The 12,710-nt window shown below is 50.6% G+C and overlaps 1 protein-coding gene across 4 annotated transcripts in view; it reads left to right on the plus strand.

The window, feature by feature from the left end:
* The first annotated feature begins 1,170 nt into the window (after positions 1–1,170).
* ATCAY (ATCAY kinesin light chain interacting caytaxin) overlaps positions 1,171–12,710 on the plus strand; it is a 602,799-nt gene continuing 591,259 nt past the window's right edge. For all 4 annotated transcript variants that reach the window (XM_048498887.1, XM_048498888.1, XM_048498889.1 and 1 more), the window contains exons 1-3: positions 1,171–1,182; positions 5,211–5,215; positions 9,433–9,570. In XM_048498887.1, coding sequence (XP_048354844.1) covers positions 9,494–9,570 — 77 coding nt within the window. In that variant the 5' untranslated portion in view covers positions 1,171–1,182; positions 5,211–5,215; positions 9,433–9,493. The remainder of the gene's footprint in view (positions 1,183–5,210; positions 5,216–9,432; positions 9,571–12,710) is intronic.

Consider the following 12,710-nt stretch of genomic DNA (forward strand, 5'->3'; position numbering starts at 1 on the left):
GGGGGGGGGGGGGGGTGGGGGGGGGGGGGGGTGGGGGGGGGGGGGGGTGGGGGGGGGGGGGGGTGGGGGGGGGGGGGGGTGGGGGGGGGGGGGGGTGGGGGGGGGGGGGGGTGGGGGGGGGGGGGGGTGGGGGGGGGGGGGGGTGGGGGGGGGGGGGGGTGGGGGGGGGGGGGGGTGGGGGGGGGGGGGGGTGGGGGGGGGGGGGGGTGGGGGGGGGGGGGGGTGGGGGGGGGGGGGGGTGGGGGGGGGGGGGGGTGGGGGGGGGGGGGGGTGGGGGGGGGGGGGGGTGGGGGGGGGGGGGGGTGGGGGGGGGGGGGGGTGGGGGGGGGGGGGGGTGGGGGGGGGGGGGGGTGGGGGGGGGGGGGGGTGGGGGGGGGGGGGGGTGGGGGGGGGGGGGGGTGGGGGGGGGGGGGGGTGGGGGGGGGGGGGGGTGGGGGGGGGGGGGGGTGGGGGGGGGGGGGGGTGGGGGGGGGGGGGGGTGGGGGGGGGGGGGGGTGGGGGGGGGGGGGGGTGGGGGGGGGGGGGGGTGGGGGGGGGGGGGGGTGGGGGGGGGGGGGGGTGGGGGGGGGGGGGGGTGGGGGGGGGGGGGGGTGGGGGGGGGGGGGGGTGGGGGGGGGGGGGGGTGGGGGGGGGGGGGGGTGGGGGGGGGGGGGGGTGGGGGGGGGGGGGGGTGGGGGGGGGGGGGGGTGGGGGGGGGGGGGGGTGGGGGGGGGGGGGGGTGGGGGGGGGGGGGGGTGGGGGGGGGGGGGGGTGGGGGGGGGGGGGGGTGGGGGGGGGGGGGGGTGGGGGGGGGGGGGGGTGGGGGGGGGGGGGGGTGGGGGGGGGGGGGGGTGGGGGGGGGGGGGGGTGGGGGGGGGGGGGGGTGGGGGGGGGGGGGGGTGGGGGGGGGGGGGGGTGGGGGGGGGGGGGGGTGGGGGGGGGGGGGGGTGGGGGGGGGGGGGGGTGGGGGGGGGGGGGGGTGGGGGGGGGGGGGGGTGGGGGGGGGGGGGGGTGGGGGGGGGGGGGGGTGGGGGGGGGGGGGGGTGGGGGGGGGGGGGGGTGGGGGGGGGGGGGGGTGGGGGGGGGGGGGGGTGGGGGGGGGGGGGGGTGGGGGGGGGGGGGGGTGGGGGGGGGGGGGGGTGGGGGGGGGGGGGGGTGGGGGGGGGGGGGGGTGGGGGGGGATGAACATCTGGAGAGCCGCAGGTTGCAGACCTCTGATCTACCCCCTATATTCTTATCTCACACATTTCTATTCTGCCCCTCCCACGGTGGACTCGGGGTGGCATACAGGGCTCTCCCTTTCCTATTTCATCTGCACAACAATATGAGGAAGGTTAGATTAAGATAAGGTGACCAGATGGTCACCTTTGTGAACCCGGGACGGGGGTAGGCGGCTACACGTGTGCGCAGCCGCAGGAGCGCATGGCCTTCTGGGGCGCTGCCGTTTCCCGCCCTGTCACAGGCAGGGAGCGCCCCAGAAGTCCGTGCTCCTGCGGCCACGCGCGCGGGAGGCTGCTGCACTGCCTTGCGCCCCAGAAGGCAGTGCGGCAGCCTCCCAAAAATCGGGACAATGGAAAGAACCCGCAGGATGCGGGAGAAATTGTGCGAAGGCGGGACTGTCCCGCCCAAAGCAGGACAGCTGGTCAGCCTAGATTAAGAATGTGTGACCAGCCTAGGGCAGTGGTGGCGAACCTTTGGCACTCCAGATGTTCATGGACTACAATTCCCATCAGCCCTGCCAATTGGCCAAGCTGGCAGGGGATGATGGGAATTGTAGTCCAAAACATCTGGAGTGCCATAGGTTCGCCACCATGGGCCTAGGGTCGCTCAGCAAGGTTCTCGGAAGAGAGAGGCTTTGCACCTGGATTGTCGAGATCCTAGGCTGGCACACTAACCACTCTATGGTACTGTCTCATTTCCTCACAAAACTGCCAATACATGAAATCACAGATGCTGCTCTGCTCCCCTGTGGTTTCATTGTCTCCAAAGGCCTCTGTTTTCCCTGAGTGAGTGGGTGCTGTTATAGCATGCAAGGGAGGGGAGGGAGGGGGCCCAGAATCTGGACTTGGCCCACCCACCCTAGTGGAGGGAGGGAAGGGAGGGAGAGGGGTTCCGTGCAAGGGAAGGGGAGGGATAATTATAATTTTATAATTTCTTGTCTTGTATATGTAAAGTCTAAATTTCTTTTACTTTATGTTTATCATATCAAAATATAATGAAAACCAAGACTCAAGTAAAAGAAAAAATATTTGGAGAGTTAGGAAAGACCGAAAAAAAGAAATAGTTGTGAGGTTACATACCGTTAAAGTTACGGTATCATATTTCTCTGTTAGTTAAATTTGAATGAATTTCTAGCTTAATTCATTGTGACTTCACCTTTCATAGCCTGCCTTTTCCTCAAATTCTATGTATGTATATATTAAGCTCACTATATAATACTAAATGTTACACTATCTTAAGTTTCATTTCTTCTAAACTATATATATATATCAACTTTCCGTTAACCATTTTCAATTTATATTATAATCCTTCTAGTCTTATTGTTCACCTGTATATTGGTTTTTGATGCAGTCGCGCACAACTCAAAAGCTCGCACGTTGTCCTCTGTTGTTTCGGTTGGGTCTGTTAAAAAGAATGATGTAGCTTTTGACTGTCCATTTTGCTTTGGTCCAGCATGAACGCCTGCAGTTCCTACTGTGTAGTTTAGGGTTGCTAAAACAGGAGTCTGCAACCTGCGGCTCTCCAGATGTTCATGGACTACAGTTCCCATCAGACCATGCTACAATTCCCATCAGACCAATTGGCCATGCTGGCAGGGGCTGATGGGAATTGTAGTCCACGAACACCTGGGAGCCACAGGTTGCAGACCCCTGTACTAAAACAAGGAACAACAACACACAACACAAGCCTTTATTGGCATATAAAACAGGACAAAATTATAAAACAAAACAAGGTTAAGAAATGCAGTTAAAACTACTAATTTCCAGTATAAAATTTGCAACAGTTTCAAAAAAGAGCACATCAGAGCTGTTCAGGAGATTGGGTATCTTATAACACTCACGCCACTGAGAACATTGCAAGAAAATGGAATTCATGTATTTCATGCGTATCTTATTGTATTTAGGGCATAGAAACAGAGAATGGTCAAGTGTTTCAACCGTAATCAGATCACATGAACAAACTCTTTTAGTTCCATATTCTTAAATCTTCCCTCCAGCAGAGCTGATGGCAGCACATTACATCTTGCAGCAGCCAAGGCTCTCCTCTGGGTGGGATTAATCAGCAGACGAAGATATGCTGCCATAATTCCACGCTCGCATGGGATTAATAATGTAGTCGGAGAACAGGTTGTCTTGGCAGCAAGAGTCAAATTATGAAAATCAAGATCCAAGAGACTAAAACAAGGACATTCCTGTAGATTTGGGGAATGGAGCTTGGGGAAGGTGGGATTTGGGAGAGGGAGGGGCTTCAGTGGTGTATAGACTCCGCCCTCCAAAGCAGCCATTTTCTTCAGGGGAAATGATGACTGCGGTCTAAAGATTAATTGTAATTCCAGGGAATCTCCAGACACCCCCAGGAGTTTGGCAACCCTAATTAAAAGTGCCATGGTGGGAAAACAGCGGCAATGAAACCCACCATCTTCTTTCTCTGAAAAAGGCAAACTCTATGCTGGGGATGATTAGGAAAGGAATTGATAATAAAACTGCAAAGATTGTCATGCCCTTATATAAAGCAGTGGTGCGACCGCACTTGGAGTCCTGTGTCCAGTTCTGGTCGCCGCATCTCAAAAAGGATATCGAAGAGATAGAAAAAGTGCAGAGAAGGGCAACAAGGATGATTGAGGGACTGGAGCACCTTCCCTATGAGGAGAGGCTGCAGCGTTTGGGACTCTTTAGTTTGGAGAGGAGGTGTCTGAGGGGGGATAGGATTGAAGTCTATAAAATTATGCATGGGGTAGAAAATGTTGACAGAGAGAAATTTTTCTCTCTTTCTCACAATACTAGAACCAGGGGGCATCCATTGAAAATGCTGAGGGGAAGAATTAGGACTAATAAAAGGAAACACTTCTTCACGCAACGTGTGATTGGTGTTTGGAATATGCTGCCACAGGAGATGGTGATGGCCACTAACCTGGATAGCTTTAAAAGGGGCTTGGACAGATCTATGGAGAAGTCGATTTATGGCTACCAATCTTGATCCTCTTTGATCTGAGATTGCAAATGCCTTAACAGACCAAGTGATCGGGAGCAACAGCCGCAGAAGGCCCTTGCTTTCTCATCCTGCATGTGAGCTCCCAATGGCACCTGGTGGGCCACTGCGAGTAGCAGAGAGCTGGAGTAGATGGCCTCTGGTCTGATCCAGCTGGCTTGTTCTTATGTTCTTATGTTCTTATGTTCTTAACTGGCCAGAATTCAAGTGATTGTCCGCTTCCAGCAGGTTAAGTCAAACAAAGCCAATCCTCAGCCATCTTGGTTCTATGGAGCACTTTCGCAGCCAGGAACAGCTTTGCCACAATTAGACTTCAATTGCTAATTTGATTCTGCAGCGTTGCTGTTTGAATTAGGAGCTCAGTAGGCCTAAGAAGCAACTAATCACTGAGGAAATTGCTCGCTGCTCCTTAGCTTTCCCAAATGTTTGCCACAATAGCTAAGGAGAGCAGTGACTCATGGGTGGGGAAAATGCGTACAGCGTTTTGGCATTTCATCTTGAGCCAGGGGGAAAAGATAGATTTGGTTTTTAAAGAGCACGTTGCCATTTCAAACATTCAGTACCACCCCATGTACTCTCGCTTTGCCCTTACGAGAATGTCAGGCAGGCTCATATCCATTTATTATTATAAACAGAGGCTAAAAGGAGCGATTGAGTTTTCTCTCATTCTGTTAGGTCTTGAATCTTAAGCCAATAAATGGACTCTGTATGGACTCAGGCAAAATGTCAGGAGAGAATGCTGCTAGAACACGGCCATACAGCCCGGAAACCACACAGCACCCAAGTGAGTGCCCCCTGGTTCTAGTATTGTGAGAAAGAGAGAAAAAATTCTCTCTGTCAACATTTTCTACCCCATGCATAATTTTATAGACTTCAATCATATCCCCCCTCAGACGTCTCCTCTCCAAACTAAAGAGTCCCAAACGCTGCAGCCTCTCCTCATAAGGAAGGTGCTCCAATCCTTCAATCATCCTCGTTGCCCTTCTCTGCACTTTTTCTATCTCTTCGATATCCTTTTTGAGATGTGGCAACCAGAACTGAACACAGTACTCCAAGTGCGGTCGCACCACTGCTTTATATAAGGGCATGACAATCTTTGCAGTTTTATTATCAACTCCTTTCCTAATTATCCCCAGCATAGAGTTTGCCTTTTTCACAGCTGCCAGGCATTGAGTTGACATTCCCATGGAACTATCAACGAAGACGCCCAAATCCCTTTCCTGGTCTGTGACTGATAGCACTGACCCTTGTAGCTTGTATGTGAAGTTTGCAGTGGCAGTGGCACGTTGCAGTGGCAATGTGTTCCACGTGGCAGGTTTCTCTGCAGTTTCCCTGCCCCAATCCTCTACGGTTCCCCTACTCAGTCCCCACGCCACTCCACTGTGGCTTTTTTCTTTTCTTGCAAAATCCCCAATATATAGCAAACTGTGTATCAGGTCCCCAGAATTCTCAGATTTCAATATTAAAAAGTGTGTAGCCGCTTTCATTGCAGAGGTATAAGGGGAAAGGCATAAAAAAGCTGGGAGTATAGAGAGCCTCATATTTAGATTGTCATAACATTATAATGTTGTCCTGCACACTGGCTATCTATTGGACCCTCGTGTTGTCCTGCACACTGGCTATCTATTGGACCATCTGCCAATCCCCTCCCTTCCCAGGGTTTGATCACTGGGGTGGGGTGCCAGACGTCTTCTATTATTAATCAAATTATTTATTGAAGGCTACTACTGCTGCCGTAGTTTTATAGTTTTAAGGCTTTGTATTTTAACTGGGGATATTCGATTTGTTTTATGGTATTGTTGTTTGTTGTGCACCGCCCTGAGCCCTTTGGGGGTAGGGCGGTTTACCAAATCGAATAAATAAATTAATAATAATAATAATAATAATAATAATAATAATAATAATTATTATTATTATTATTATTATTATTATTATTATTATTATTATTATTATTATTATTATTATTATTATGGGGTAGAAAATGTTGACAGAGAAATTTTTCTCTCTTTCTCACAATACTAGAACCAGGGGGGATTCATTGAAAATGCTGGGGGGAAGAATTAGGACTAATAAAAGGAAACACTTCTTCACGCAACATGTGATTGGTGTTTGGAATATGCTGCCACAAGAGGTGATGATGGCCACTAACCTGGATAGCTTTAAAAAGGGCTTGGACAGATTTATGGAGGAGAAGTCAATCTATGGCTACCAATCTTGATCCTCCTTGATCTCAGATTGCAAATGCCTTAGCAGACCAGGTGCTCGGGAGCAGCAGCAGCAGCAGGCCATTGCTTTCACATCCTGCACGTTAGCTCCCAGGGGCACCTGGTGGGCCACTACGAGTAGCAGAATGCTGGACTAGTTGGACTCTGGTCTGATCCAGCAGGCTAGTTCTTATGTTCTTAATAATAATAATAATAATAATAATAATAATAATAATAATAATAATAATAATAATAATAATAATAATAATAATAATAATAATATGTCATTATTCCATTGCTGATTTAAAAAACCAAACAAAAAGGGACTCTGATAGGGGGATATATGGGCAGTGAGCTGGGGAATGAAAAACAGTACTTATGTGCATGGGACTGAGAAGATCTGAACTTCCTCATCCACTTGGGGGGCCACCCCAAGTTTGCTAAAATTCTTGCTGCGCAGAGTGGATTCAGGAAACAGTGCAGCAAATGTTAGGAAATCTGGGGAGGTGTGTGGAAGTGCCACAAGGCTGCTGGGAAGCTGGAAAAAACCCGTTTCCCGATAAGCATCCAAGATGGGCAAGAGAACAAATGATCCGTGGTAGCGTAGGCTCCATCTGGTATAGAGCAGGGGGGCCCTTTCATCACAAACCTTATTAAAACGTTTTGAGGCAGGAAATAAAATGTTTCCTCGTGGAGCTCCACATTATCTCCCCCCCCCCTTTGGTTCTGGAAACATTTTATTTCCAGCCTCAAAAATGTTTTCAGTTCTTTTAGACGATTCTTTTGGCTGAAGTGTTTTCGAAACACCTTCTGTAACAGGGTGTGGAACCTCAGACTCCCTTTTGGAGTCTGCCTCACTCCAACTCTCCCCCAGAGAAATAAAAGAAGGAACCTCTGACAAAAATGGAGGGGAAACTGTAAGAGAGAGTGTTGGCCCATATGCTGACAGTCACCTCCCTTTGTAGGCACACTGAAAAAGTAGACTGGAACTTCGGGTAACGTGAAACAGAATTTGCAAAGTTTATTTTACTAGAAATGAAGGCTTCTCATAAGCAGCAGTGGCGTAGGAGGTTAAGAGCTCGTGTATCTAATCTGGAGGAACCGGGTTTGATTCCCAGCTCTGCCACCTGAGCTGTGGAGGCTTATCTGGGGAATTCAGGTTAGCCTGTACACTCCCACACGCGCCAGCTGGGTGACCTTGGGCTAGTCACAGCTTCTCGGAGCTCTCCCAGCCCCACCTACCTCACAGGGTGTTTGTTGTGAGGGGGGGAAGGGCAAGGAAATTGTAAGCCCCTTTGAGTCTCCTGCAGGAGAGAAAGGGGGGATATAAATCCAAACTCCTCCTCCTCCTCCTCCTCCTCCTCCTCCTCCTCCTCCTCTTCTTCTTCTTCTTCTTCTTCTTCTTCTTCTTCTTCTTCTTCTTCTTCTCAGTTGACTTGAGAGGTTTTAAATGCTTGTTGATTACAGAAAGTAAAGAGCTTCTACTTGTGAGGCTACTCAGTCAGTTACGATAAAGTTTTCCGTTTGGTCATACGCAGGTGGCCAATATACTTCTTCTCTTAAAGAGGTTCTGGTTCTTAAGCTTTCTCCTACACACAGGTTCTATTTTGCTTCAGCTTTCTCTCACAGAGGTTTCAGCTTTTAGTTGTTACACACACAGACACTAGAAGATTCTCTCTGATCCAGACCCTTTCTAGTTCGCACAACCACCCAAGTCTTAAGACTGGAAGGACTCTGGCTCACCACTCGCCACCTTCCCTTGCAGTCCCCTGTTAAGGCCTAACTGCCCCCTTTATGAACTGGTCGTCTCCTGACTGGGCTTTGAACTGGGGTTGGACAGACACTAGTCTGGACAGCCAAGCTGCCAAGCACCTGAGTGGCGGATTCACCTTCCACCAAGCCCAGGGCTTTCCTGCTTTAGTTTTAAAAAGGGCTTGGACAGATTTATGGAGGAGAAGTCGATCTCTGGCTACCAATCTTGATCCTCCTTGATCTGAGATTGCAAATGCCTTAGCAGACCAGGTGCTCGGGAGCAGCAGCCGCAGAAGGCCATTGCTTTCACCTCCTGCCTGTGAGCTCCCCAAGGCACCTGGTGGGCCACTGCGAGTAGCAGAGTGCTGGACTAGATGGACTCTGGTCTGATCCAGCTGGCTTGTTCTTATGTTCTTATGTTCCCTCACACTCTATCAAGCCTCCTCAGCCTGAATAGAGCACTCTGACTTCTTGTCAGAACACACAAGCAGAGACAGATCTCCCCTCCTGATCTGCTCTCTCTGCTTTGGATCCTGATCCAAGCACGAACCAAGGGAAAAAAGACCCTCAGCACGCCAGCTGCCTCTTTTCCCTCTCCCTGGCAATTTCCTCCAGTCAATCAGGACTGGGCAGGACCGTCTCTTTTAGGGCCGTCTCTCACTGGAAACCCCTTCCCAAATATGGGCATTTGTCACACCTTCACTGCTGTACGAACTCTTTAATACATAGGTGTCAAACTCACGGCCCTCCAGATGTTATGAACTACAGTTCCCATCATCCCCTGCCAGCATCATGCTGGCAGGGGATGATGGGAGCTGTAGTCCATAACATCTGGAGGGCCGCAAGTTTGACACCTGTGCTTTAATATATTTCCACGCCTCTCTGCTGCCCCCAAACATCCTCCTTGGCGCCATTTTCTGAGTTCCCTCTCTGTTCTCCTCATCTGTTTATTTGATCATTTCTGAGAGTTTTTAAAATATGGGGGGGGGGTGTTTAAATCTTCAAGGCATTGATTATACGAGGAATGGAGAATGACAGCACAAAGATGTGTAGAATTGAAGCATCAACTTTAAAAAGTGGGGGGAAACACATAAATCGTCTCGAGGGGGTGAATGCAGGCATGCGGGGAGGGGGGAATTGAAAACGTTTTCAAAACATTGTATGAATTTGTGCAGAACGGGCCTGAGGTGTGGAGAGGAAGGGAAAGGGCTGATAAGCAACTTTGAGACCCCTTTAAGTAGAGAAAAGAGGATTATAGAAACTAACTCTCCTTCTTCTCTTGTTCCAGACCGAACTCAAGAGCCAGTTAACTTTTCTGAGCTTCCCGCCGGTACCCTCCACGAAGCACAATGGGTACCACTGAAGCCACACTCCGTATGGAAAATGTGGACGTAAAGGAGGAATGGCAAGATGAAGACTTCCCAAGGTATGTTTACTAACATTAGGGTAGGAAAAAATGGTTTTTCTTTTAGTAGGATAAAATATCCTCACTCCTGATAACGAACCTACATCCAGTAGGCAGTGGTGTAGCGCCAAAGGGGCTACACACAGGTTTCTGCCTGCTTTTATATTACCACCCCTTTTTGGCTCCCTCTATCTGTGTTGCTAGGCAAACTACATTTTCTGCCCTCCAACCAGGTAGGACCTTCCTTATACTGATCTGGGATTTCTGAGTCTTCCAGATCTATGGTGCCTGGTGGGAGGAGGGAAAAGAAAATGGAGGGGGAAAGCCATTTTTCCACAGTTGCAGAAATGTTCCCCCTTCATTTTTCCTCCTTGTTTTCCCAAGCCCTTTAACCGTGATATTTTTTCAATCCATATCTGAGCCAATTTCCCTTGAGTGTGTGATCATGTCGAAACACTCTTTATTTCTCTGCCCCACCAAACACCTGGCCTTTATCCACACCCCCATGTCGTTGCCTGAGCTCACCTTCAGCCATTTTCTCTTCCTCCTCCTCCGTTTTCAAAAGTAGTGTTGGTTGGATCAGCTTTGTCTATTTTACAAAGAACTTGCCCTGTTTATCTTCAAGCCTGAGCCCTTCTGGGGAGGGTGCTCTAAAAATCCAAAGTATGTATGTATGTATGTATGTATGTATGTATGTATGTATGTATGTATGTATGTATGTATGTATGTATGTATGTATGTATGTATGTATGTATGTATGTATGTATGTATGTATGTATGTATGTAGAAAGCAAGCAAGCAAGCAAGCAGGGTTGGTTGGATCAGCTTTGTCAATTTCATACTGAACTAATGATTCAACGTCAGGGCAGGCAGCGATTTTGAAGTGGAGGGGCAAGCACATCAGTGATAGAATGCTGAGATGCTAATTGAAAAGGGTATTAGGAGTAATTGCTGCTCATAATTGGGGATTGCTGCAGTAATGATCGTGCATTACTGCAGATCAAATTTGGCTGAAAACAGGTTCTGTGTGTGTGTGTGTGTGTGTGTTCTGTGCCTTCAGTAACAGGCTCCGTGCTTCTGTGCCTTCAGGTAATGGTGCCTGCTCCAGGAATCGTTTGGGCTTCCATTTTGTGTCACTAGTAGAAAGGAAGGCTGAGACATTTTTGAATTCCCACTTGAATTTTTGAATTCCCACTTGAATTCCCTCCCCCCTCCCTTGCATGCCACCCCTTACTCCCTCCCTCTCCCTCTGCTAGGGTGGGTGGGGATGCCGGCCCCCTCCCCCTCCATCCCCCTTGAATTCCCTCAGTAACGCTAGAGTGCCGTTGCAAAATAAGAAAGGGAGGTGTGATGGATAACCTATCACCACCATCAGGAAGGACACATTTTCAGCAGTAGCATGTGGAAGAAATGCAACTGAAGAGATGGAGGGGGGGAGGACAACAAAATGACAGGGGTGGGGAGAGAAAACGTGTGCAATGATTTCACAGAAAACATTTCCAAGCGGTGACGAAGGGAGGGGGAACTGCGCCTGAGGCGTGAGCTGCCCACGCCCCTTCCCACCCCCTCCCCTTCCCGCCCCCGTGCCGCCCCCGCCAAGTGACGGCAATGGCGGCGCCCGGGACAAGCCGCCCCAGATGTCCCCATTGCCGCTATGCCTCTGTTTCCAAGACTCAAGGTTTGACCCCTAGAAAAATCTGTGGGTAAGCTGCGCATGCAGAATAGGCCATACTTAAGCTCTTCCACCAAATTCCTCAGGAGTTTGAAATGTTTCCATATCTCTTCAATATTGTCACGATCAGTCCAGGTCTGGTTTGATCCTGCGATGCCATGTCTCCCACCCAGGAAGTGGGGTCCTTCCTCTCCTCCTCCCCCTCCCCCCTTAATTACTGTGTCTGGTTGCACTTTCTCCCACTTTGTGCTTTAACTTCCCGAGCTATGCCTTATCACAGTGATGGCAAACCTATGGCACGGGTGCCAGAGGTGGCACTCAGAGCCCTCTCTGTGGGCACACACAAACAGAGTTCATCATGTGGGGGGGGAATCGCTCCCCCCCACACACACATCTAGGCTGGCCTGGGCCACCGGGCTCGATTATTAGCATTAAACCTAAGACCTAGTTTTGGGGAAGCAGTGTAGGTAACCCTGTTTAAGTGCTGTTAAACCCCACTGATTTTCATGCAAAGAACTAAAGCGTGATCCTTTACCTGGGAGTAAGCTCGGTTGCTATAAATGGGGCTTGCTTCTGAGTAAACCCTCCTAGGGTCATGATTCACCCGTTCGAAGAGTTGCATGGTTGCTTCAAAGCAAAGCCAACAACTACCACCAAGCTTACTTCCGAGTAACGCACGCCTCAGAGCCAACCATTTTTTCTAAACTAAAACCTCAGTATTCGGGTTAAATTGCTGTGTTGGCACTTTGTGATAAATAAGTGGGCTTTGGGTTGCAGTTTGGGCACTCGGTCTCAAAAAGGTTCGGCATCACTGCCTTATCGGCTCATTGGACACCTGCTGTCCTTGCGCTGTCAGTGGTGTAGAATGTGGTCTGTTTTGACCCCGAGGAAGGCTGGACCATCGGACTGGCAGGGGCCATCCCCCCACTTGGGAACAAGTAGTCAGGGGTGGTATTGTGTGACGTGGGGACATGATGTGGAGTATAATGGAGGGTGCTTCGTTGCAGCAGCGGCATAGTGGTTAAGAGCAGGTGTACTCTAATCCGGAGGAACCGGGTTTGATTCCCCACTCTGCCACTTGAGCTGTGGAGGCTTATCTGGTGAACTAGATTAGCTTGTGCACTCCAACACACTCCAGCTGGGTGACCTTGGGCTAGTCACAGTTCTTCTGAGCTCTCTCAGCCCGACCTACCTCACAGGGTGTTTGTTGTGAGGAGGGAATGGAGAGGAGTTTGTAAGCCGCTTCGAGTCTCCTTACAGGAAAGAAAGGCGGGTATAAATCCAAACTCTTCTTCTTATGGTCGTGGTGGGTTTTCCGGGCTGTGTGGCCGTGGTCTGGTGGATCTTGTTCCTAATGTTTCACCTGCGTCTGTGGCTGGCATCTTCAGAGGTGTATCACAGAGGAAAGTCTGTTACACACTGTGTAACACACTTCTTCTTATGCTTCGTTCTGGCAACAGAAGTCTAAATGCTTATTCCTGAGGCTGTT

The sequence above is a fragment of the Sphaerodactylus townsendi genome, linkage group LG05, assembly GCF_021028975.2.
Source record: "Sphaerodactylus townsendi isolate TG3544 linkage group LG05, MPM_Stown_v2.3, whole genome shotgun sequence".
Classification (NCBI taxonomy): domain Eukaryota; kingdom Metazoa; phylum Chordata; class Lepidosauria; order Squamata; family Sphaerodactylidae; genus Sphaerodactylus; species Sphaerodactylus townsendi.